At 36.3% G+C, this 24,539-nt stretch overlaps 1 protein-coding gene across 1 annotated transcript in view; it reads left to right on the forward strand.

Moving 5' to 3' along the window:
* ccdc50b (coiled-coil domain containing 50b) overlaps positions 1-23,692 on the forward strand; it is a 46,134-nt gene extending 22,442 nt beyond the window's left edge. The window contains exons 5-11 of the mRNA XM_056467910.1: positions 4,921-5,023; positions 5,433-5,515; positions 7,722-7,787; positions 9,426-9,545; positions 12,734-12,843; positions 12,942-13,036; positions 17,940-23,692. Coding sequence (XP_056323885.1) covers positions 4,921-5,023; positions 5,433-5,515; positions 7,722-7,787; positions 9,426-9,545; positions 12,734-12,843; positions 12,942-13,036; positions 17,940-18,085 — 723 coding nt within the window. The 3' untranslated portion in view covers positions 18,086-23,692. The remainder of the gene's footprint in view (positions 1-4,920; positions 5,024-5,432; positions 5,516-7,721; positions 7,788-9,425; positions 9,546-12,733; positions 12,844-12,941; positions 13,037-17,939) is intronic.
* The last annotated feature ends 847 nt before the right edge of the window (positions 23,693-24,539 follow it).

Genomic DNA, 24,539 nt, shown 5'->3' on the forward strand with positions numbered 1-24,539 from the left:
CATCCGGGAATTTTTAGATTAGATTAGATTCAACTTTATTGTCATTACACATGTACAAGTACAAGGCAACGAAATGCAGTTTCGGTCTAACCAGCAGTGCAATAGCAGCAAGTGCAGGATACAGGTATAAGTTATAAAGTGACGTTATAGAAAAACTATGGTGATATTTACAGATGGATGTACTATGAACATTATATACAGTTTGCATTAGCTATGAACAGATTTACAATAAATGAATATATGTACTGGATGCTATTAATAATCAGGAGTGGCAAATAGATAAACAATTACAAATGTATATGTACAGTGGCTGTGTACATAATTAGAAATGTGCATGTGCAGTGGGTATGTACAGTTCAAATAAGTGAATCTCTATGCATTTGCGAGAGACTCTCGAAACTTCCGGGAGACTTGGGATGTCTGGAATGAACTCCTGCCCTCATCATAATTCTCTCTTCATATAGCCGTATACCTGTTACATATCTATAAAACACTGTGATATAACTGGGCTCGGATCGTATTGCTTTCTCACTATAATCGATCCACTCCAGAGTTCGTTTCAATCGAGCCGAGACCACGTCATTTAAGCGATCTCGGAGCGATTGTTTTGGCACGGATCCGAGCGTGATTGCTGGATTCACATATGCCAAACGAACCGCGCTAGCTGGGCAAACGAGACAGGTTCCGAAACAAAAGTCTAGGTGTGAAAGCACCCTCTGTTAAACAGTGAATAAAAGAGAAATTTTTCTTTTGAAATCTTTTTTTTTCCCCAGAGTTTTCTTTTGTCTTACATCTTAAGTGAAAGTATGCTGGGATAGAGAAAAGGGAGATTCTCCACGCACATTATTAAACATTGGTTTATTATTATTCAATCGAACAAATTAAATTTGATATTTTTATTTATTTATTTTATTTTATTTTTATTTTTTGTTGTGTAACCTTTTCTCCGAACCCCTAGAAAGGAGGTAAATGTAACAAAATACATATCGCAATATCTAAAAATAGGATGAAATCAAAAGTTTTATCAGCGTTAGCTTTATTAATTTAGTCTTAGCCAGTGTGCTCTAAAACAAATACACACAATTTGCTTGTAGAAGATATAAGCATTTAAAACTGTTTCTTACTACCGATGATATAGATTCCACTATGGATGAAATGTAAATAAACTGAGAAGTACTGGGAAATCTCTGTAGACTGATGGCATTTCATGCTGTTCAGCCTTATAATCTTAAAATGTGAGCAAAATCACTTTTTGTCATCACTTTAGACATTATGCTAGAGAATCAGTGACATGTTTTTAAGCAATGGTTTCTGCTGTTCTGACGTCAGCTGCAGACGTGTATGAATGACGGAAGAAAGTAGTTCCTCATACAAAAGGGTTTTTGAGACTCTCGATTTTCTTTTTTAAACACTTGATTATACCATTGAACTGTTGTATAAACGCAATATCACACTCTTAGCAGTGCAGTAGGGCTGTATATCATCACTGGTGGGACACTAAGCCACTCGGCCTGCAGCCTCGACCCAACGCACACCTCCCAACAGTGCCAACAGGGTATAACGGAACACGGTTTGGAACACATGTAACCCGCGGATTAATGCATTTGTTTTTACTGGTAGGCTAATCCTTTTCAATTCAATTCACCTTTATTTGTATAGCGCTTATACAATGTAGATTGTGTCAAAGCAGCTTCACATAAAAGGTCACAGTAAATAGAACCAGTGTAGTTCAGTTTGTAGTGTTTAAGTTCAGTTCAGTTTAGCTCTGTTCAGTGGGGTTTAATAATCACTACTGAGAGTCCAAATACTGAAGAGCAAATCCAACGATGCGCAAAAAAACTTCACTAATGGCGGAAGTGAAGAAAAAAAGAACCTTGAGAGAAACCAGGCTCAGTTGGGCACAATCATTTTAATTTCTCTGCTGGCCAAACGTCTTGTGCAGAGCTGCAGTCTCAGTGGCGGAGGCTGGAAGCTGGCCTCAGCGAAGACTCGTCTGTCTCTGGAGCGTCACAGGAATCAGTCTCATGTTCTCCACTCTTCCATGACCATCACAGTAGCTGCTCAGGATTCGGCCAGGTCCAGGATATGGAAACCTTGGGATCATCTCGTCGTTGGTCTTGGATCGAATCAGTGACTCTGCATAGTCTGAGGGCCTCGGGAAGAGTATCCCCAGGTGGAAATGGAGAATAAAGAAAATAATTAGCGTAGCTGATGTTCACAGTGTATATCAACAAGATGCAGAACCTGTGTGGAAGCCCCCTAAGTGGTGCACTAAGTGTATGCTTTACTGAACAGATAGGTCTTTAATCTAGTTTTGAATTGGGAGAGTGTGTCTGAGCCTCGACGTTATCAGGAAGGCTATTCCAGAGTTTAGGAGCTATAAATGAGAAGGCTCGACCTCCTTTACTCGACTTTGCTATTCTAGGTACTACCAGAAGCCCTAAGTTTTGAGACCTTAAAGAGCTAGTTAAATTGTAGCGAGACAGAAGATTGGTTAGATAAACAGGAGCTAGATTATTTAAAGCTTTATATGTAAGAAGCAATATTTTAAATTAATTACGAAACAGGCAGCCAGTGTAAGGAGGATAAAATTGGGGTGATGTGATCAAATTTTCTAGACCTGGTAAGAACTCTGGCAGCTGGATTTTGTACTAATTGAAGTTTGTTAATAGAGGATGCTGGGCAGCCAGCAAACAGAGCATTACAGTAGTCCAGCCTAGAAGTCATAAAAGCATGGACTAGCTTTCTGCATCTGAGATGGATAGCATACTTCGTAACTTAGCGATATTTCTCAGATGAAAGAAAGCAGTTTTTGTGACATGGGATATATGATTTTTAAAAGTTAAATTACTGTCTAATATGACACCCAGATCTTTTATAGTAGAGCTAACGCTAACTTTGTATCCCTCTAATTGTAGGTTGAGTTGTGAGATCTGCTGTGTACAGGATTTAGGCCCAATAAGTAATAATTCTGTTTTGTCTGAGTTTAAGAGAAGATAATTGTTGGTCATCCAGTCTTTAACATCTTTAATACACTCAGTTAGCTTGGACAGATTAGACGTCTCGTCAGGTTTAGTTGAAATATATAATTGAGTATCATCTGCATAGCAGTGAAAGCTGATCCCATGTCTTCTAATAATGTCTCCCAGGGGTAGCATGTATATTGTAAACAGCAAAGGGCCTAAAACTGATCCTTGAGGCACCCCGTATTTTACTGGGCTGATTTGTGAAGGCTGTCCATTAATATTCACAAACTGGTAACGGTCAGATAAGTATGACTTAAACCATTGTAGGGCATGTCCCTGGACACCTGTAGACTTTAAGCGATTAATAAGGATACCATGGTCAATGGTGTCAAATGCCGCACTAAGATCGAGTAGAACTAATAGCGAGATGCACCCTTGGTCAGCAGCTAAGAGTAAATCGTTGGTTATTTTCACTAATGCAGTTTCTGTACTGTGATGAGCTCTGAAACCTGACTGAAACACTTCAAAAACATTGTTCGTCTGCAGAAAGGAGCATAATTGAGCAGAAACAACTTTTTCTAGTATATTAGATATAAATGGAAGATTTGAAATAGGCCTATAATTAGCTAAGTTGCTGGGGTCCAGTTGTGGTTTCTTAATAATAGGTTTAATAACAGCTAACTTGTAAGGATTTGGAACATGGCCTAAAGATAAAGAAGAGTTGATAATGTTAAGAAGAGGTTCTCCTATAACAGGTAGCAATTCTTTCAGTAACTTTGTTAATCCTAAATTTGTAACGATCGCAGAAAGATCGCCTCTCGCGTCATTCAAATCACATGCATAAAAGCATTTAGGTTTACCAGTAATATGATGGCGGAAGAAGTTGTTGTAGGTTATTCGGGATGTGGTGGGTTTCTTAGGTTATTAAAGGTGTTTTCTGGCACTACTTCGTTAGCGTACATCAATGCATTCAGTGTAAGCTGCACGATTAATCATTAAAAGCTAGTTATGAAGATACAAACAGTCAAATAACACAGAAGTATTGGGATATCAGTTTATAGTTTAAATAAAACCACTGATGTTTATGGTAAAGATTAAAATCACCGTCATATGCGTTTAACTTGACACCTAAAAATGAAAGTTGAAGGCAGCAATTACATGATTTAACCAATAGATGGCGACAACCAGCCATCAAATAAATGCCACTGAATAATTCTTAAAATGTGATACATCTAGCAATGAAACATGACGTTTTATGAGTGAATAACTGAATCATTTATTTAAAATGAGTCTAAAATAAATATGGGTTGTACAAATGATGATGTTAGATTTACATTTAGATAGCTTTAGCGTTATCCGCAACAGTAGTAACAGTGAATTTTTCACAGTACTGAATAATCTAGTTTATTTTTCCTCAGCTGATTATTTCTTCATTTTATTTTTTATAAAATTACAGGTTCTAAGTTCTGTTTGTTAAAACCAAAAGTTTCTTGCAGTGCTGTTTGTGTGATAAATAGAAAGAAAATTACATTTGTCTCCCTTCTTAGCTGATCCGAAAAATGGTCCGATCCATGACAAAAAAAACATAATGTGATCCAAACTGTAAGATATGTGATGCATTACACCACCAGCCGCTATACAGCCATATTGCACTGCTACGAGTGTGATATTGCTATATATATATATATATATATATATATATATATATATATATATATATATACACACTACAAATGCACTGCACAAGACTACCTTCTTTTGCCTTCTGTTGTCTTATTGTTTACTTGATATTGTGTGAAATGTGAAAGGAACTAAGGGTGTGCCTGAAATTGCCCACTGTCTTGTACTGAACTGTTAAAATCTTTGTACTGGACTGTTGAATTTAAATGAATAATGGATCAATCATTTTATTTTTAAATTGCTAAATATTTGTTTGAATGTGTTTTTTAAACAGGAAATCGCTAAACAGCTGCAGGAAGAAGAAGAAATGGAGATGAGAAGACAAAGAGCCGCCTCTGGTTATGAGGACAATGACTGTCCTTCTCCACTGTGTCAAGGTAAATGTTTGTTTGTTTGTTTTGTCCCATTTTACATTAGGTGGCCTTAACTATTATGTACCTGCATCAAGAAATGAATACAATGTACTTGTTCATAATGTATTGGAGAACACTTGTGATGCTCTTGAGGTGGGATACGGGTAGGGTTAGGGCAGGTTTGGTGGTATTGGTGGGTTTAAGTGTGGTTTAAAGTGTAAAGGATGGTAAACAGTGTAATTAAAGATGTAATTGCAGAAATTAATTTGAGATTTCATTACATGCAGGTGTTTGCAAATGTGTTTGCATGCAAATGATTACTTTGTCTAGTATACACATTAGTTAAGGCCTCCTAATATAAAGTGGGACCGTTTGTTTTTATATGTGCATGATCTAATCTTTGGTTTTGATTGAGCTGTGTTCTGTTGGTCAGGTTTGGGAGTGTGGGAGCAGGTTCTCCAGGATGCTGAACTGGCCCGCAGACTTCAGGAGGAGGATATGATGCCTCATAGAGACGTGCGTTATATTCACTATATAATTTATTCACTTGCTACTGGATCTAAGATGGGTTTCATATAAGATTCGGGTTCATCTTTTAATGTACTGAAAAAACTTTAGACTAATATGTGACCCCGGACCACAAAATCAGTCCAATGATGCAGAGGTGTATTTTTGGCAATAGCAAAAATACATTTTATGGGTCAAAATAATATTTATTTTATGCCTAAAATCATTATTATTATTAATCATTAGGATTAGTACTATTAAGTAAAGATCATATTCTGTGACAAACCAGTAATTACTTTGTAAATCCATTAAAACTTAATTTAGACCAATTTAAAGACGATTTTATCAATATTTAGATTTATTTTTTTAATCAATGTAAAGATTGCTTATTCAGCTTTCAAATGATGTAGAAACTGCAGGTTCAGAAACTTGATGCTTATGGCTGGTTTTGTGGATTATGGTCATATTGTATATACATTCTATATAATAAATGCTGGGTTGTCTTAATCCAGGTTATGTGCTGGCTTAAACATGCAGCAAATGAACCAAACCAAATGCAAAAAATATATTAATTTAACGGTTACAAAGATAATAATGCACCAATGTACAATGTAACCCATATGTAAATAAATTGTCTAACATAACATATAAAGGTCAAAACATCAGCAGATAACAGGAGTAAATTACTAAATAAACAAAAATAATATAAGCGGTTGGTGAGCCAAATGAAGTCAAAACGAGTCTGGGTACATATTTGCAGCTCCTTAAATAAGGCATAATATTAGCCGCACCTGCTCATACTGATCAGCTATTGAGAAAAGAAAGCAAAACCCAGAAAATAGAATGCGCTAAATCACAAACCCTTGACAGGTCCAATATGGACAGACCCTACTGTTGGGTTAAAAAAACATTTAATAAATCCCAAAAAACCCAAGGTTTTCAGATTTTCTGAATTTAATTTAGAGTGTAGCTAAAACTAATATAATATATTGAATATATTGTTCTTGAAACTCAATAAATAGTCAATTAAATAAAATGTATGTATAAATAAACTTCTTTTATTATGTGTGTGTGCGTGTTCGTGTGCGTGTATGTGTGTGTGTGTGTGTTTAGTAAAATTCTAATGAGAACAATAGATGTAAAAAATAAACATTTGAAAAATATAAACAATAACAATTATATACAAAGTCTTGTCGCCAATCCAAGTTTTAGGAACAATAAATAATAACTTGACTTCTAGTTTATTTGGTATCAGACGTGGCTTATATGATAGGCAAAGTCCTCTCGATTTCGCTTATTTTACCAAAATAAAATAATGATCATGCCTTGATTGTGAATGATTTAATTAGATTGATTATTATATAGAACACAAAGTCATGGTGCAGTGGAAAAAGAATGAATATTGTGTATGACCCTCATGAGCTTGGAGGACTGCATCCATACATCTCTGCAAAGTGTTATTGCAGGACTCCCAGAGTTCATCAAGATACTTTGGAATTATCTTCAATGCCTTCAGTTCAATCTTACCCCAGACATGCTCAATAATGTTCATGTCAGGTGACCGGACTGGCCAATCCTGGAGCACCTTGACCTTCTTTTCTTTCAGGAACTTTGTATGGAGGCTGAAGTATGAGAAGGAGCGCTATCCTGCTGAAGAATTTGCCCTCTCCTGTGGTTTATAATGTAATCTGCAGCACAAATGTCTTGATACCTCAGGCTGTTGATGTTGCCATCCACTCTGCAGATCTCTCGCACGCCCCTATACTGAATGTAACCCCAAACCATGATTTTTCCTCCACCAAACTTGACTGATGAGAATCTTGGGTCTATGCGGGTTCCAGTAGGTCTTCTGCAGTATTTGTGATGATTGTGACACTTCTGCTACTTTAGTAAATAATCAACTAGAAGTCAAGTTATTATTTGTTGCTCTTACGAGACTTTTGTCAGCTAGTGTATTTTAATATAAAATAGTAATACTAATTGAAAGTAACTGAATTACTGAAGTTCCAAAAATGTTGAATAAAATTAAACAATGGCTTACAAATGAACTGAAGATAAAATATATTTACTATAAAATGACCAAAGCCCAAATAATAAAGATGATTAACAATGTAAATTAAATTAGAAAAAAAAAATCAAGTGATCAGTAAACATTATGAAGTCAATGGATAATACTAAAATAAGACACCGTTCATTATAATGTATTTGTGTTCAGCAGTTTCATCGGAGATCTTCTGGATCAGAGGTGGACTTCATTGCAGCACAAGTAGCTCAAGATGAGGTAAAAAAAAATAACATCAGGATAATTATCATTACACTGAACACACTGATATCCCTTTCTTGATTCTGTAATTCAGTGTTTCCCAGTTGTTTTTCAGAAGACTCCTGTTTTAACATATAAGGCTCTATTTTGACGATCCATGCGCAAAGTGCAGGGCGCAAAAGCAAGGGCGTGTCGGAATCCCCTTTTGCTATTTTCAAGGACAGAAAATCCGCTTTGGGCCGTGGCGCATGGTCTAACAGGGTTGAGCTTATTCTCTTAATGAGTTATAGGTGTGTTTTTAGAATAAACCAATCAGAGTCTCATCTCCCATTTCATTTAAGAGTCAGTTGCGCCGCGCCATGGCGCATTTGCTATTTACATGGCGGACTTTGTAAGTGGAAAAACTGAACACTTCACTAGCGAGAAAACAGTTAAACAGAGCATCTACAGCGCGAGAATGAGAGATGAGCCTCCTCATTGTTTACTTTCACTTTCACTCTCGTGGATAGAGAAACTTCTTGTACACACAGATATCCATTAGCCTATACATAATTAATTTTGTTTGTTAAACGCAAAGATTTGTTTCAAAACTATTTCTAAATTCAGTTCTAATTTTCAGCAAACGAATAAATGAACAATAATAACGTAGTGTGGTCAAAAACCTGAGGTCAAAAACCATAGCACTACACATGCTATGCCCCATATGGTCTAAAACCTGATAGGTGGACAAATCTAAGCTTGTTTTTAATCAAACAAATATGAATATGCTTATAATAAATAATACTGCTAATAATAATGACATTATACAAAAGCAAATTGTCATGAATAAACTGAAAAAGCCCCCCCGAGATGAAGAAGGCATGAAAGTTTGGTTTTTATATTTATGTAGGCTACAAAATAATATGTTTTGTAATATTTTAACCCTTTATATTTATATCCTATATATATATATATATATATATATATATATATATATATATATATATATATATATATATATATATATATTTATATATACTTATTATATCCTATATATATCCTTAATATTTTCATTCTTTTTCATATGTAAAGATATTTGCGTATTGCTGTACACCCTGTCTGTATTAAGCAATGTGTAAGCGAGGCGCATAACTAACGCGCTCTGACCTGGACAATAGACTGGCTTTGTTCTGTTCTATTGAATAATCTATTATAGTTTCTCAAAATAGCAATGCGCCTCTACATGCCTCCTTTTTTAGATCAGAACGCCTATGGGCGCACATATGAGCGCAAATGCATTTGCTGTTTAAACAGCGTGGCTCAAAACGACTCTTGCGCCGAGCTGAAACTAGCAAACAACAATTGCGTCGTGTCTTGCGCCACATGACTTCTCATCCCTTAAATATGTTTTTATTTATTTCTTTTTACTAAATCTAAATCTACATTCATCTAAACCAACTAAACAAACAAAGGCAGTCTAAATAAGAATAAAGAATCATATTTTTATTGTAAACACTTAATGATATCTACCTGCACGGCAGCCACCGATAAACTTTACATTTTTATAAGGTTCCATTTACAGCATTGATATTGTAATTGAATCAAAATATAGTCAGTTAACTCTAGAACTACCTCTATATGTAACCTATAACTAACCCATACATGCATGTTCATCAGGAGATCGCAAACTACATGCAGCGGCGCCAGAGAAGAGTGAACCACAGACCGCAGGAGCAGGAGATCCAGAGCAGATCTGATGAAGAAGGCAGAGATGAGGAAAACACAACTACCAGGAAGGTCTGAATGAAGCTCACACACACACACACACACACACACACAGGCATACACACTCATAATGAATGAGACACACTCATAATGATAACACAACCTCAAACCTTCTATTAGGCAGTTACATCTCATGACAATTCATAACAGTAAATACGTTTACATGGACACTGATAATCCGATTTTAATCCGATTAAGACAATACTCCAATTAAGAGTCTACCATGTAAACAGCAATTTATTTTTTATTTTTATTTATTTATTTATTTTTGGTTAATTTAATCCGATTAAGGTCATAATTGAACTAAACAGAAATCAGATGAAGACATGTGGAGTATGCCGATTGTAGTGGCATTATTTAAGTGCAGTGCAGACATGTAAACACAGCAATTACCACCATGGAGGACTTTTCGCCACATTTTGCGACTGGATTGTCTAAAATTACATGATACTCCAGAGGAAACATGGATAGCGTGGTGATGGCACGACGTTAATCGAATTATGGACAATAACATGTAAAACGGGATCATAAAAGGAACATTCAAAAAGTAACTCATATAAATGCCTTAATCCTATTATTGTCCTATTCAGATTAAGGCAAATAATTCGATTACTGATGTCCATCTTTTTTTTAATATATCACAAATGATGTTTAACAGAGCAAGGAAATTTTCACAGTATGTCTGATAATATTTTTTCTTCTGGAGAAACTCTTATTTGTTTTATTTTAGCAAGAATAAAAGCAGTTTTTAATTTTTTATGAACAATTTTAAGGTCAAAATTATTAGCCCCTTTAAACTATATATATTTTTTCGATAGTCTACAGAACAAACCATCGTTATACAATAACTTGCCTAATTACCCCAACCTGCCTATTTAAGCCTTTAAGCTGTATAGAAGTGTCTTGAAAAATATCTAGTCAAATATTATTTACTGTCATCATGACAAAGATAAAATAAATCAGTTATTAGAAATGAGTTATTAAACTATTGAGATTAGAAATGTGGTGCAAAAAATCTTCTCTCCGTTAAACAGAAATTGGGGAAAAAATAAACGGGGGGGCTAATAATTCAGGGGGGCTAATAATTCAGACTTCAACTGTATATGCTGTATCATATACATACAAAGTATCTTTTTTGCGTGCTCTCTCTCTCTCTCTCTCTCTCTCTCTCTCTCTCTCTCTCTCTCTCTCTCTCTCTCTCTCTCTCTCTCTCTCTCTCTCTGTCTCTGTCTGCCCGTAACTGATTCAAAGTGAGCAGATCTAATGTGTACCTAATTAAGTAATGGCAAATTTTACCTATCCAGTGCACTGTAAAGAACAACACTAGTTTTAAACTTGTCTATAATTAGCAAATGACTATAGAATTACAACTTTTGTGGAGCTGGATCAGTTAGCATTTCTGTGTGGAGTTGGCATGTTCTCTCCGTGTTGGTGTGGGTTTCCTCCAGGTGCTCCGGTTTCTCCCACAGTCCAAACACATGCGCTATAGGTGAATTGGGTAGACTAAAATGGCCGTAGTGTATGAGTGTGATTGTGTATGGGTGTTTCCCAGTACTGGGTTGCAGCTGGAAGGGCATCCGCTGTGCAAAACATATGCTGAATAAGTTGGCAGTTCATTCCATTGTGGCGACCCCTGATGAATACAGAGACTAAGCTGAAGGAAAAAGAATGAATGAATGAAATTACTGATGACTTCTCAATTTTTTCTAAACATTTATGAATTCCATATTTGGTGGAATAATCCTGATTTTCTATGACAACAAAATAAAAACATTTGTCATTCTGACCAATTTTTAATTGAAAAATCTCTTAAGTACAATAATTTTATTGGAAATTTGGTATAGATTTTACTAAACCTGTAGAGAACGAAACAAAAAAATAAACAAAAATGGACATAATAAACTAAATAATTGAATAACAAATAAATTCAGGGAGGGGCTGCACAGTGGCACGTTCGCCTCACAGCAGGAAGACCGCTGGTTCGAGCCTCGGCTGGGTCAGTTGGCATTTCTGTGTGGAGTTTGCATGTTCTCCCCGTGTTGGTGTGGGTTTCCTCCAGGTGCTCCGGTTTCCCCCACAGTCCAAACACATGCACTATAGGTGAATTGGGTAAGCTAAATTGGCCGTAGTGAATGTGTGTATGGGTGTTTCCCAGTATTGGGTTGCAGCTGGGAGGGTGTGTTCCAACAACAAAAATAAAAACATTTGTCATTCTGACCAATTTTCAACTGAAAAATCTTTTAATTACAATCATTTTATTGGAAATTTGGTATAGATTTTACTAAACCTGTATAGAACGAAACAAAACAAAATGTACATAATAAACAAAATAATTCAATAACAAATAAATTCAGGGAGGGGTGGCGCAGTGGGTAGCACGTTCGCCTCACAGCAAGAAGGTCGCTGGTTCGAGCCTCGGCTGGGCCAGTTGGCATTTCTGTGTGGAGTTTGCATGTTCTCCCTGTGTTCGCGTGGGTTTCCTCAAGGTGCTCCGGTTTCCCCCACAGTCCAAACACACGCGAAATAGGTGAATTGGGTAAGCTAAATTGGCCGTAGTGAATGTGTGTGATTGAGTGTGTATGGGTGTTTCCCAGTACTGGGTTGCAGCTGGAAGGGTGTGCTCCAACAACAAAAATAAAAACATTTGTCATTCTGACCAATTTTCAATTGAAAAATCTTTTAATTACAATATTTTTATTAGAAAGTTTGGAATAGATTTTACTAAACCTGTACAGAACAAAACATAAATAAAGATAAATGTACATAATAAACAAAATAAATAAATGACAAATAAATTCAGGGATTTTTCGAGCGGTCTCTTCATTTTGTCCCACAGCTCTGTAGAGCAGTGTTTCCCAACCCTGTTCCTGAAGGCACACCAACAGTCCACATTTTCAACCTCTCCCTAATCAAACACACCTGAATCAACTTCTCATAACATCAGAAGAGACTCCAACACCTGAAGTTAATGGGTCAGAAAAGGGAGACATCCAAAATATGTACTGTTGGTGTGCCTTCAGGAACAGGGTAGGGAAACACTGCTGTAGAGGATAGACTGAATGTATTTTTATTTATTTTTTTAAATGTATTAAAAAACTTTTGGTGTCTTACAAATAACATTTTCAGTTGAACATAGTGTTTGTTACATGTTTCACATTTTCATTCTAGTTGTAAATGCTGAATTTCCATCTGTCTTTCAGGCTCTTCAGATGCTGCGAGAGCGGCTGAACTCAGACGGCCTTCATTCACCTGCGGAAGAGGAAGATTTCACCATCCAAACCCTTCCAGCAAGCCCATCATGCACTGCTCTGTGAGTCACGTGTATCATTTATCACACACAATCTGCTGTCTGTTTCACAAGAATGCCTCTCAACACTGTATCTTTGCACTCTTACTATCTATTTACAGTAAAAACCAACACATTCACAACATAGCAGAGGAACTGGACCCAACATTCAAGGCTAGGAAACGCGAGAGTCAAATTTCCAGCAGTCCTTCCACAGGTACAAACACTCACTTATATCATTAAGTACATGAATCAAGAACAAGGGGAAAAGATACACTACTTATAAATGTCTGCAGTAAGAGAATAAAATTCTCAGGTCTTTATTGATTTTAGGAGCATACAAAAAAATAATAATAAAAATTAAAAAATTACAAAAAAAAAAAAAAAAAAAAAAAATATATATATATATATATATATATATATATATATATATATATATATATATATATATATATATATATATATATATATATATATATATATATTATATATATATATATATATATATTTATATATATATATACAGTTGAAGTCAGAATTATTAGCCCCCCTGAATTATTAGCCCCCTGTTTATTTTTTTGCCTAATTACTGTTTAATGGAGAGATTTCTTCACCACTTTTCTAATCATAATAGTTTTAATAACTCATTTCTAATAACTGATTTATTTTATCTTTGCCATGATGACAGTAAATAATATTTGACTAGATATTTTTCAAGACACTTCTATACAGCTTAAAGTAACATTTAAAGGCTTAACTAGGTTAATTAGGTTAACTAGGCAGGTTAGGGTAATTAGGCAAGTTATTATATAACGATGGTTTGTTCTGTAGACTATCGAAAAAAATATACAGCTTATAGGGGCAAATAATTTTGACCTTAAAATGTTTTTTAAAGAATTAAAAACTGCTTTTATTCTAGCCGAAATAAAACAAATCAGACTTTCTTCAGAAAAAAAATATTATCAGACATACTGTGAAAATTTTCTTGCTCTGTTAAGCATTATTTGGGAAATATTTAAGGGGGGCGAATAATTCTGACATCAACTTTATATATTTTCAACTGTATATAGTTAAAGTACAAAAGTACACTGTTTTTCATGCACCTGTCAGTTTTGCTTGTTTTTTACAGTCTATTATAAGGAAACCATCCCGAGTATACTTTCAAGTCTTTCATTTATTGCATTTATCAATATATTTTCTCAAATATTTCCCGCGCTGAGCCATAAATCCTCATTTCAGCTGCTACTAACTGTAGTTTTATTCATCTCTATATTCTGAAGGTATTTAAAAAGGTACAAACATTTACTTTGACAGTGGAGAAATCAAGATTACAATCAAGATTACAAGATTACTCTATACACTAATCAAAAATGACTTGATATTTTTAGCTTATTAGATATAAGTATTTGTTTCAGTCTATTATAAAGAAACCATCCCGAGCAGGGGCGTCGCTAGACCCAATTTACTGGGGCACGTGCCCCAGTAACAATCTCCAGTGCCCCAGTAAATGCATTGAGATATGATTTACTTCATATGCATGTGTATTTATTAAGAGTGGTAATTCCGAAATAAATACGTTATTCTCTAAGTGCAACCAAACCAACGCTGGTGAAAGCAGTGTGTTTAATCAAAATGCAAACTGACGCATCGCCGCGTGTGCGCAGAGAACCCGCGCGCCTCTCGCACGCACTGCTCATCTGCCGCTGCAAGTCCCGGTAGTTAACATGCGCGCCAAAAAAGTAGGCTACTTGGTTGTCACGCGCCGCTCATGCGTTGTAAAACCGGCGTAACAGCCTTTTATGTTTAGCTAGTCGACAAAACTAAAGCTTAAACAATATGATGGTGAGTAACAATATGACTAAGCATGCCTCCTGATAGTTTTTTTGTATGAAGCAAAAAGGAGGGATGAGGAGTCAGGGAGGTAAAGACTTATAAAGCATAATTAGCTGCCATGTGCTCAAATATTTCCCCCGCTGAGCCATAAATCCTCATTTCAGCTGCTCTTATGTAAACCAAACTGTAGTTTAATTCATCTCTATATTCTGAAGGTATTTAAAAAGGTGCAAACATTTACTTTGACAGTGGAGAAATCATAAACAAGATTACTCTGTACACTAATCAAACATGACTTCAGTGAAAACAGAACAAAATCTGCCATTTAAAGTAGAAGAGTACACTGTTTATTCATGCACCTCTCAGATTTGATATTTTTAGTTGATTAGATATAAGTATTTGTTTCAGTCTCTTATAAAAAACCTTCCCAAGTCTTAAATTTATTGCATTTATCAGTTTATTTTCTCAAATATTTAGTGCACTGGGCTGTAAATCTTAATTTCAGCTGCTCCTAAATACACCAAACATGATTGCCCATGACTGAAATGCGACCTCCGGTGGACAGTAGCAGACTCCAAAATGAGACGCAGATTCGGAGTGCCACAAGAGGTTATTAATTAGCAAAAAATATAAATATTACAACCGTAAACATTAGGCGAGCAGGTTACATTGTAACCCCGTGTCCTAACAACACGCTACGTGGGGAGACTTGCAGTGATGAGCAATTTGGCAGCGTGGTAGAAATGTAAATACAGAAGCACAGAATATGCACTCACTCATGAAATTGTAAGGTTTATCATCTAATTAATACACATTAAACCTCTTTAACATTATTAAATGTACTTGCTGTTATGTGTTGGTTTTAAGTGATTCAAGTTCCAGATCTGAGGTGAACTATCTGCTGCTGCTTTCAGTAGTATGGTAATAAATGTCACGTGAAATGGCATTCAAACTCACATTATTAGCATTTAACACTGAATAAAGCACATGAGGTTTACCTGAGGTCATCATTGTCAGTTTTCTGTCGCTTGCCATTGCTTTTATATTGAACACCATTTAAATCAGCCTTTAGGCTCGATAGTCAGACTCGATCGCTCCTGTTGGTCCTCAATCTGGCAACCTGCGCTTGCGTTTGTTTTGATCCAGGAATGCAATACCTAGTTCAACCACTGGGTGCTAAACTTACACACTGCACCTTTAAAGGACAGATGTTGATGCATTGATGCATTGTTCACATACCTGCCAACACTCCCTTTTTTCCCGGGAGTCTCCCGTATTTCAGACCCATCTCCCGTTTTGTTCTGTCACCCGGAAAACTCCCAGAATTTCAACCCAGTTTATAACACCCCCGGATCGCTGACATTGGTGTAATGTCAAATCGCAGCGGGCGACTGCCTGTGAAACCTGGTGCATAACCACCTTTCTCTTCCCCTCCCCCCCAATTTCCAGCATTCCACTCTCTGCACAAATATTGGCAGGTATGATTGTTCATGCCTCATTTTTTATCTTTAATACTGAAAAGATGTTTAAGAAATTTCCAAGTTATGTAGTGATAAAAAGAGATTCACAGAATTTCCTCTTTAAAACTTTTAACTATAATTATATATGAGATGAAAGAAAAGAAATTTGAATCTGACTTCATCTAATGATTTTTTATTTTATTTTCTTAATTGCACAACCATCAGGAACAAACATACAACACAATATAAAAGATTAAACATAAAAAACTATTATAACAATGGGGAAAAAAAAACAAATAGAAATAAATATTAATAACAGATTAAATTAAATACACAAAGCATAGAGTACAGCATTTCTACATCCAATGATTTTAAGAATTAAGAGGGGAATAAAAAAAGTGTTATAATAAGTGATACATATCTCAGATTTTTTGCTTTTCAGCAATTTCAGAGTAGAAATAAAGAAAAATAGTTAATGTGGGGGACGATTTAGCAAATTTCTGTTTGTGCATGTAAAATTTTGCCAATAAGACAAAGAGATTAACAATATATTCAAGACTTTTGTTGGATTTGTTTTCATAATAAAAAATAACATCTTTTAATGTCAAATAATCTGAAGTTTTGTCATTTTAAAAATATATTTGTCTAGGTCAGGGATGGGCAAACTTTATCCTTGAGGGCCGGTGTCCCTGCAAAGTTTTGCACCAACCCTAATCAAACACACCTGCTTGTAGCTTTCTAGTGATCTTAAAGACACTAATTAGGGTGTTCAGGTGTGTTTGATTAGTGTTGGAGCAAAACTCTGCAGGGACACCGGCCCTCGAGGATCGAGTTTGCCCATGCCTGGGCTAGATCCTTCCAGGAATTGTTTACCACGTTGCATTCAAAGAATATAAATTACAAAGACTCTCTTTATCCACATTGCAGAAACCACAGATATCCTCCATTTCAATATACTTTGATAATAACGATTTTACTGGGTAAATTGTATGTAGTATTTTAAAATGAATTTCCTTAATTTTATTATTAATAGTGTATTTGAAGGGAGTTAACCCAGCTCTCCAGTTAATATTAACTATAATAGAGTTCCAGGCATATTTGCCTCTAGGAGGATTTTGCTTCTGAAAAATATTACGAATATGTTTGTTAGTACATTTTTTAACTTCATCTAATGTTTGTGTGCTAGAAATATGTGTCAAATTACAACAGAATTACTTCATTTGTCTTTTAAAACACTAATACAGAATATGTTTGGGTTCTTTAATGTAATCAGAGAACTGGGGAAGTGTAGCGATACATATTAATGATTGTTTTTACACTGAAGTGTCTTCAATAGTGGACTTAACGTGTTAAAGGAATTGTTCACCCAAAAATAAAAATTGACTCCATTTACTCACCCTCGAGTGTTTTTGAAGTGAAGAAGATATTTTGAAGAATGTTAGAAACCGGTAACCTTTGACTTAAATAGTAGGAAAAACAAATACTATGATCATCCATGTTTACACGTTTCCAACATTTTTCAAATTGTCTTCTTTTGTGTTCAACATAAAAAAGAAACTCATAAAGTTTACAACAAGTATGAGTGAATCAGTTTTGGGTGAACTGTCCCTTTAAGAGACCACCATTATCATTTCTCTGAAAGATTTTTACACTTCCAAAAATACTTTACTCTGCTAAAAGTATCGGTTTCCTAAAATAAACAAACTCTGTACAACTACAGATACTTTAAAACGTACTTCCCGTAAGCTAAACTAAAAATATGTGTCAGTCACTGATAACCGGAAAGTATAATAAATGTATTTGTGTCGTTTCCTGTTCCTTCCGCAGGTCTGTGTTTGGCCCCTCGTAACCCACACAGCATCTTCTATGACTATTTACCAGAACCCACCTTCATACCACCCATGAAACGGCAGAGCGACAAAACAGCCCGACAAAAAGCCAAAGACAAGAAAGAGAACTGTAAACAGCAGTGAATAGGTGGTCTACTGAGTGCATCAAGTAAGGTATAATCCGTTTCAGGGACACATATTAAACTGTTACTCAGAGTATTTACACTACACCGCTTTCAACTAAACATGTAAACAATGCAGGATTTTTTAGGCGTCTTTTGAAAAGAGATTTCAAATTAACCCAGGCTCATTCTGATTACGTATCCCTATATACATTTCTGGAGAGCGCCAAATATATCCCAGGAGCTACGTTTTTTGCAGTTTTTGTTTTCGCAAATCCACCAGAGGCCGCTGTGTACGCTATTTCCGATTTCAAATTTCTCTCACTAGTGCTGTTTGCACCTGCTGTTCTCACATAAATCCACCAGAGGCCGCTGTGTACGCTATTTCCGATCTCAAATTTCTCTCACGAGTGCCGTTTGCACCTGCTGTTCTCACATAAATCCACCAGAGGCCGCTCTGTACGCTATTTCCGATCTCAAATTTCTCTCACGAGTGACATTTGTGCCTGCTGTTCTCGCATAAATCCACCAGAGGCCGCTGTGTACTCTATTTCAGATCTTAAATGTCTCTCACAAGTGCCATTTGCGCCTGTTCTCGCACAAATCCACCAGAGGCCACTGTGTACGCTATTTCAGATCTTAAATTTCTCTCACAAGTGCCATTTGCGCCTGTTCTCGCATAAATCCACCAGAGGCCGCTGTGTACGCTATTTCCGATCTCAAATTTCTCTCACGAGTGCCATTTGCGCCTGCTGTTCTCGCATAAATCCACCAGAGGCCACTGTTGACTGACTGACTGACCGATCAACTAACCCACCCTCTTCCTTTCCTAAACCCAACCAATAGTGTTTTAAAAAGCTCTGATTGACCAGCGCCCACCCACTTCCCTAAACCCAACCGATAGTGTTTTCAAAAGCAATGCAGAAGAAGAATTGGCAGCCTGACTTCTACCACGTTTTCAGATTTGACCATATTCTCACACTGTTGTTTACTTGTTTATGGATTTTGTTTTTGTCTTACCTGCTTTCTGGAACCGTTCCTCGCCGGACTCAAACCTTGTCGTCACGGTCAACTCCTCTCTGCGTCTCAAATCCTCCCACGTACACAGTAAGCCACTGGACAAACAGGTTACAGCAGAAAACCCATCCGGAGGTAAGCAATCAGCTAGTGAACGCGAAAAGGAACGGCGTCATACTGTGTCGTAGCGTTCATTTTAAAGACGAAATGCAGCCATGCGTACCTCTGGCTATATAATTCGCGATCTCCAGAAATGTATATAGGGGGACGTTTTCAGAATGAGCCTATGTTGTTTCAAATTGATAGTCACTGTCTCTTTGTAAAAAACAAAGTACGGTGGCTGAGAGAGCTCAAATATGCTGTAAGTTCAGAAAACGTGCAAAACAGAAAAACATTAACATAACATAACTGACAATCTTAATGGAGGGCACTTATTAACACACTATATAGGGAACCACAATGGTGCTAACAGAAATGTATCACATTTACAGTGTTTTAAATGTTGTAATCAATCATCAGGTGCTGTTTTAACACCTTTTTTCAATAAATATGGAGCCAGATCAGTCTCAAAAATAATACATTTACAAAATAATACTAGACTTGGGTCGATAGACGATGCCATCGTCCATTGCCGATAGACATCACGATGCTGAGCCGGCATCGCGAACCTCTGCCCTGCCCCTATCGCATTAGCAACCCGCTCGCGAAAAATACACACTGAGGTCCCGTTTACACTAATACGTCTTAGTTTTAAAATGGCATTTTAGAACGAAAACGATCCACGTCCACACTGGCGTTTCACCTAGCATTTCTGAACAGCCAACCTTCCTCACATTATGTGACCACACACTCTGTCATGCGCTGCAGCGTCTGAGCTCCAGCATTCTTTGAGCACTTAACCCCCGAGAGCAGTGCACGTCGGACAGTTTATCAGGATGTACCGCTGGATGGCGTCTCACTAAAGTTGTTAATCGTGATATTGAATTAATCTTTCCTCTATCTAACGACTCTTTTGTCACTTGAATCTATCAGGTAACGTGTCAGCATCAGTACACTGCTTCAATTCTTCGCTTTCACGCTTGTACTTAGTGATGTTAGTGTAAACCTCAGATATTGTTGGTTGGTTCCTGTTGGTTGTGCACATTTTTTACCTACTAAGTTTGTGGACGCCATTATAACGACACAGATCACTCTGCCTATTCATGCCAGAGTCCTGCGGAAAAAGTGATTGAAAGGTGGCAATCTGTGTTTAACTTATCTTTATTTGTTTATGATTTGGTTATGGGTAAAAACAAAGAGCACGCGGGTCAGGTAGTTACAAATAATTAATTTGTTATGTATTAATTAATTATTCATAAATAAATAATTCACCGCCGCCTACGAGACAATGCCATCGTCCATCGCGATGTTTTACATTAGACAACGTACGATGCCAAATTGGTCGACATCGTCCAACCCTGAGAACAATTCACATTTACAAAATCCAGTTTGTAAGTTCAAGACAGAATTCACAAGTAAAAATATTTTGATTTAAGTATAAATATTTTCGGCAAATGAGTTGGATTTGTATATGATGAACTGGGTTTTGACCTTACGAATTGGATTAGCATCTTTTTGAATCCTGTTTTGTACTTTCAGACTGGATTTTGTAAATGTGAGTTGTGTTGTGCATGTATAAATTATATTTTGTGAATGTGTTATTTTTGAGACTGATCTGGCTCCATAACAACTAAATGTTGGGCCACAGATCATACTCCTGGGTCAGAAGTAGTTGTAAATATCACATATTCAACATGTAGAGCAGATTATGAACAAATAAATAGTGTGTAAATCTTCAGGTATTTGTTTATTGAGCTCATTTATAATATGTGTGGATGTAGAATAACATCTTAGTTCACTAAAAGAGCTAAACTGGGACAAAATAATGCTTCTATCGAAGGGTAAGATGCCATTTATTTTTGTTTATACAACAGTTCTGTCTGGATCTCGAATCTGATTGGCTTATAGCCATGCGATATTTTGCAATAACAGCACTCGTACAGCCTCCTCACACTTGTGTATTACTCCACCCACATAGAGTGAGAGCAGATCAATAAACTCACTGCAGTTTGACAAACATTGCAGCTGTTGGACAACATAAAGTACTTATAAGGCTTTTAGTGGAGAATGTAGTTGTTTAGATTGCAACTATGCAGTTTATTTATAAGGATAGTGCCTATTTTAAATATTTATCATTTTGGAGATTGAGCGCATCAGCGGCCATCAGCATGTCATACTGAGCAGAACAAAACAGTTGCACCACAAGATGGTGACAGAGAGCGTAAAATCGCGTCGTCAGGGGACAAAAACGCAGCACTTTTTTGTTTTTGTATTTCAAACTACAGCTGATCAAGTCATTATAAAACAGGCAATTGACATCCTTAGTTGATCTCTCTCTTTCGTATGTTGCAGTGCTGTATTTATACCATAGTAATCTGGTAGTGTTTGCTTTGCTTTGGCATGTTCAGGGTTAATTATTGTGAACAAAATCACCTGTTTTGATCTGTTTAGACATTACGCTAGAGAATCATTCAAATACTAGCTCTAAAGTGACGTCAGCTGCAGATGTAAATGAATGGTGGAAGAAAGTAGTTCCTCATGCAAAGGGATTTTTGAGACTCTCCGTGTTTGATTTTCTGTTTTAAACACCTGATTATACTGTCGAACTGTTGTATAAACTCAATATCACACTCGTAGCAGTGCGATATGGCTGTAATTCGTCACTGGTGGGACACTAAAGGCTCGTACACACCGGGACGCTTTTCATGTGCGTTTATCGCCAGCATTTTTCAAGATGTTTTTTACAGATTCAAACCCAAGCGATTTTCACTGGCGTCGAGCAAAAGAGAACGCAAAATCACTCCTTGACGTTAGATGGCGCTACACAACTTTGTCTTCTTCTGCGTTACAAGCAGCTGTCTGAAGCTTAAAGTTCACACACGTGCTATGGATGGTTCAAGTAGCAGCTCCAGCTCTAGCGATGAAGAAATGATTATTGTTCAACAGAGCAATAAGCAGCTCCACGTTCATATCGCCTCTGGTCTTCTTCAATGTGCGCACGCATTGACAGTTTTGCACTTGAGCGCCACCTAGTGCTGTTTACTGTAACTTCAGCAGCTCCGTGCACCTGAACAAAAGTGCCAATCTGATTGGTGGAAAAGGTTTTGACGCGGCACGTCAAAACAAAAAAACGAGTATGAGGTGTTTTTATTTATTATTATTTTTAGGGGTATTCACCTTTATTATGACAGGACAGCAGAGAATTTAGACAGGAAAGTATTGGGAGCAGAGAGAGGGGAAGGATCGGCAAAGGACCTCGAGCCAGGAATTGAACTCAGGTCACCATGAGCACATTGGTGCTATATGTCAGCGTGCAGTACCAGTAGGCTACTGGCACCAACGTGAGGTGTTTTTTTTTTTTTTTTTTTTTAAACGCTTTTGCGCCTGGAGTTTTGCGCGTTGGTGTGCACGATCACATTGCCACCCTTTATTTAGTCACGAGGCGTTAAACGTTGACGGAAAACGCGAGCAAAAACGTCTCTGTGTGCACGGGCCTCAAGCCTCCCACCAGTGCTGAAATACAGCCATATCGCACTGCTACTTGTGTAATATTGATCATATAAAGAAATAAAATACTTCACTTCTACACTTTCTTCAATTGGCAGTGTTTTCATAGGGGTTGACGTCTGCTTTTGTTGTGTAAATAAGCAGCAGGTCAGTGTGTAATGAGAAAGGTCAGAAAAGACCCTTATAAAGTCTCTTACCAGAATGTTTAGCTGCAGGAAATTTCCGTGGATATGAAATAATGTTATGCAGGGGAATTCAGATGTTAAAGAGCTGAAATATCAAGTGTTGTCGTCACTTCCTGACAGCCCACAGTGTTTCAGTGCAGAGGTCTTTTTTCAGTCACACACACAAACTTAACCTTTACTGCGTCACATGCTTCTCTATTCGCAACCACACACACTTGTACGGAGTTGACTGCCCTCACATTTCTGAATTTCCTTTGTCTTTTGCTTTGTACTATGTTACTATGTTGTGTTTTCAGAATAAGAGTCCTCTGAGCACATTTATATCGTAAATGCAGCTTTGTTCTAAAAGACAGGTCCACTCATATGGTGCTTAAAGGTCTCATATTTCAGGATTTTCGTAATATTTGTTAACATCATACATGTTTTCATAATAAAAGTCACGTGAGCACATTTTGACTAATAGATGGATCTGTACTAAAAGTTAAAATAGCAATGTTGTGCAAAGTTCATATTTGTGATTTCAGTTTTTGTAATATGTTAACATCTGATGTGGTTTCAGAATAAAAGTCCTTTGAGCGGTCATAACAAATGCAGGTTTGTTCAGAAAGACTAAAGGACAGGTCTACTTATGTGGCGTGTAAAGGTCTCATATTTGTAATATATTTAATTTTTTTCATGATAAAAGTCATCTGAGCACATTTATTTGGCAAATAAACACATCTGTAATGAAAGTTAAAATAACTTTTTGCTACGTTTATATCTGAGGTTTTTTAAAAAGTTAACATCTTAAATGTTTCTATAATAAAAGTCATGTGAATACATTTGTAATGTAAATGCAGCTTTTTTTTCTGAGTGAAGGAAGAACAACTAAACTTGTACGCTTTTTAAAGATTTCATATTTCAGGATTTTGGCAATATTTGTATACATCTTATGTGTTTTCATAATAAATGTCATGTGAGCACGTATTATCAAATAAATGCCAAAGTTGCCATTTTAACTTTTACTACAAAGTTCAGATTTGAGATTTTTTGTCTCTGTATTATGTTAAAATGTTTTCACAATAAAAGTCCTCTGAGCACATTTAAAACGTAAATGCAGTTTATATTCTAAAAGGCTTAAAACAGCTCAACTTATATTATGGTGTTTTAAAGGTCTCATATTTCAGGATTGTTTTGATAATGTGTAAACATCTTGTGTTCATACTAAAAGCCATGTGTGCACATTAGGGTGAGCATGTGTTTAATGTAAGCACATTTTGTGCAAATCATTTTGCTATTTTGGGCACTAACAAATATGATTTTGTTTTTGTTTTATTTTTTCTGTGTATCGATTGCTTCAATGAGCAAATTTTAATCCTTAACCCTTTCATTCTTAATGTTAAAGTATAATAGCAAAATATTGTACACTCAACAGAAATAAAAATCTCTACGCGCAGTGATTTAATGGCAACAAAATATTACAAACATAACAAAAGTTTTAAAGACAGAAGAGTTTCAGCAAATAAATACACATACAAAACACAATATACAAAACTTCAGATAAATACAGACATTTCTCATTAGCTTGCTACAGAGTTGCTTGGTTCAGGCTAGAACTGCACGATTCAGAATAAACTGAGATTGTTTAAAACAGAGATCATAATTCTGAAGAGACAACTTAATAAAATA

This window comes from Danio aesculapii, chromosome 11 (assembly GCF_903798145.1).
Source record: "Danio aesculapii chromosome 11, fDanAes4.1, whole genome shotgun sequence".
NCBI classification, from domain to species: domain Eukaryota; kingdom Metazoa; phylum Chordata; class Actinopteri; order Cypriniformes; family Danionidae; genus Danio; species Danio aesculapii.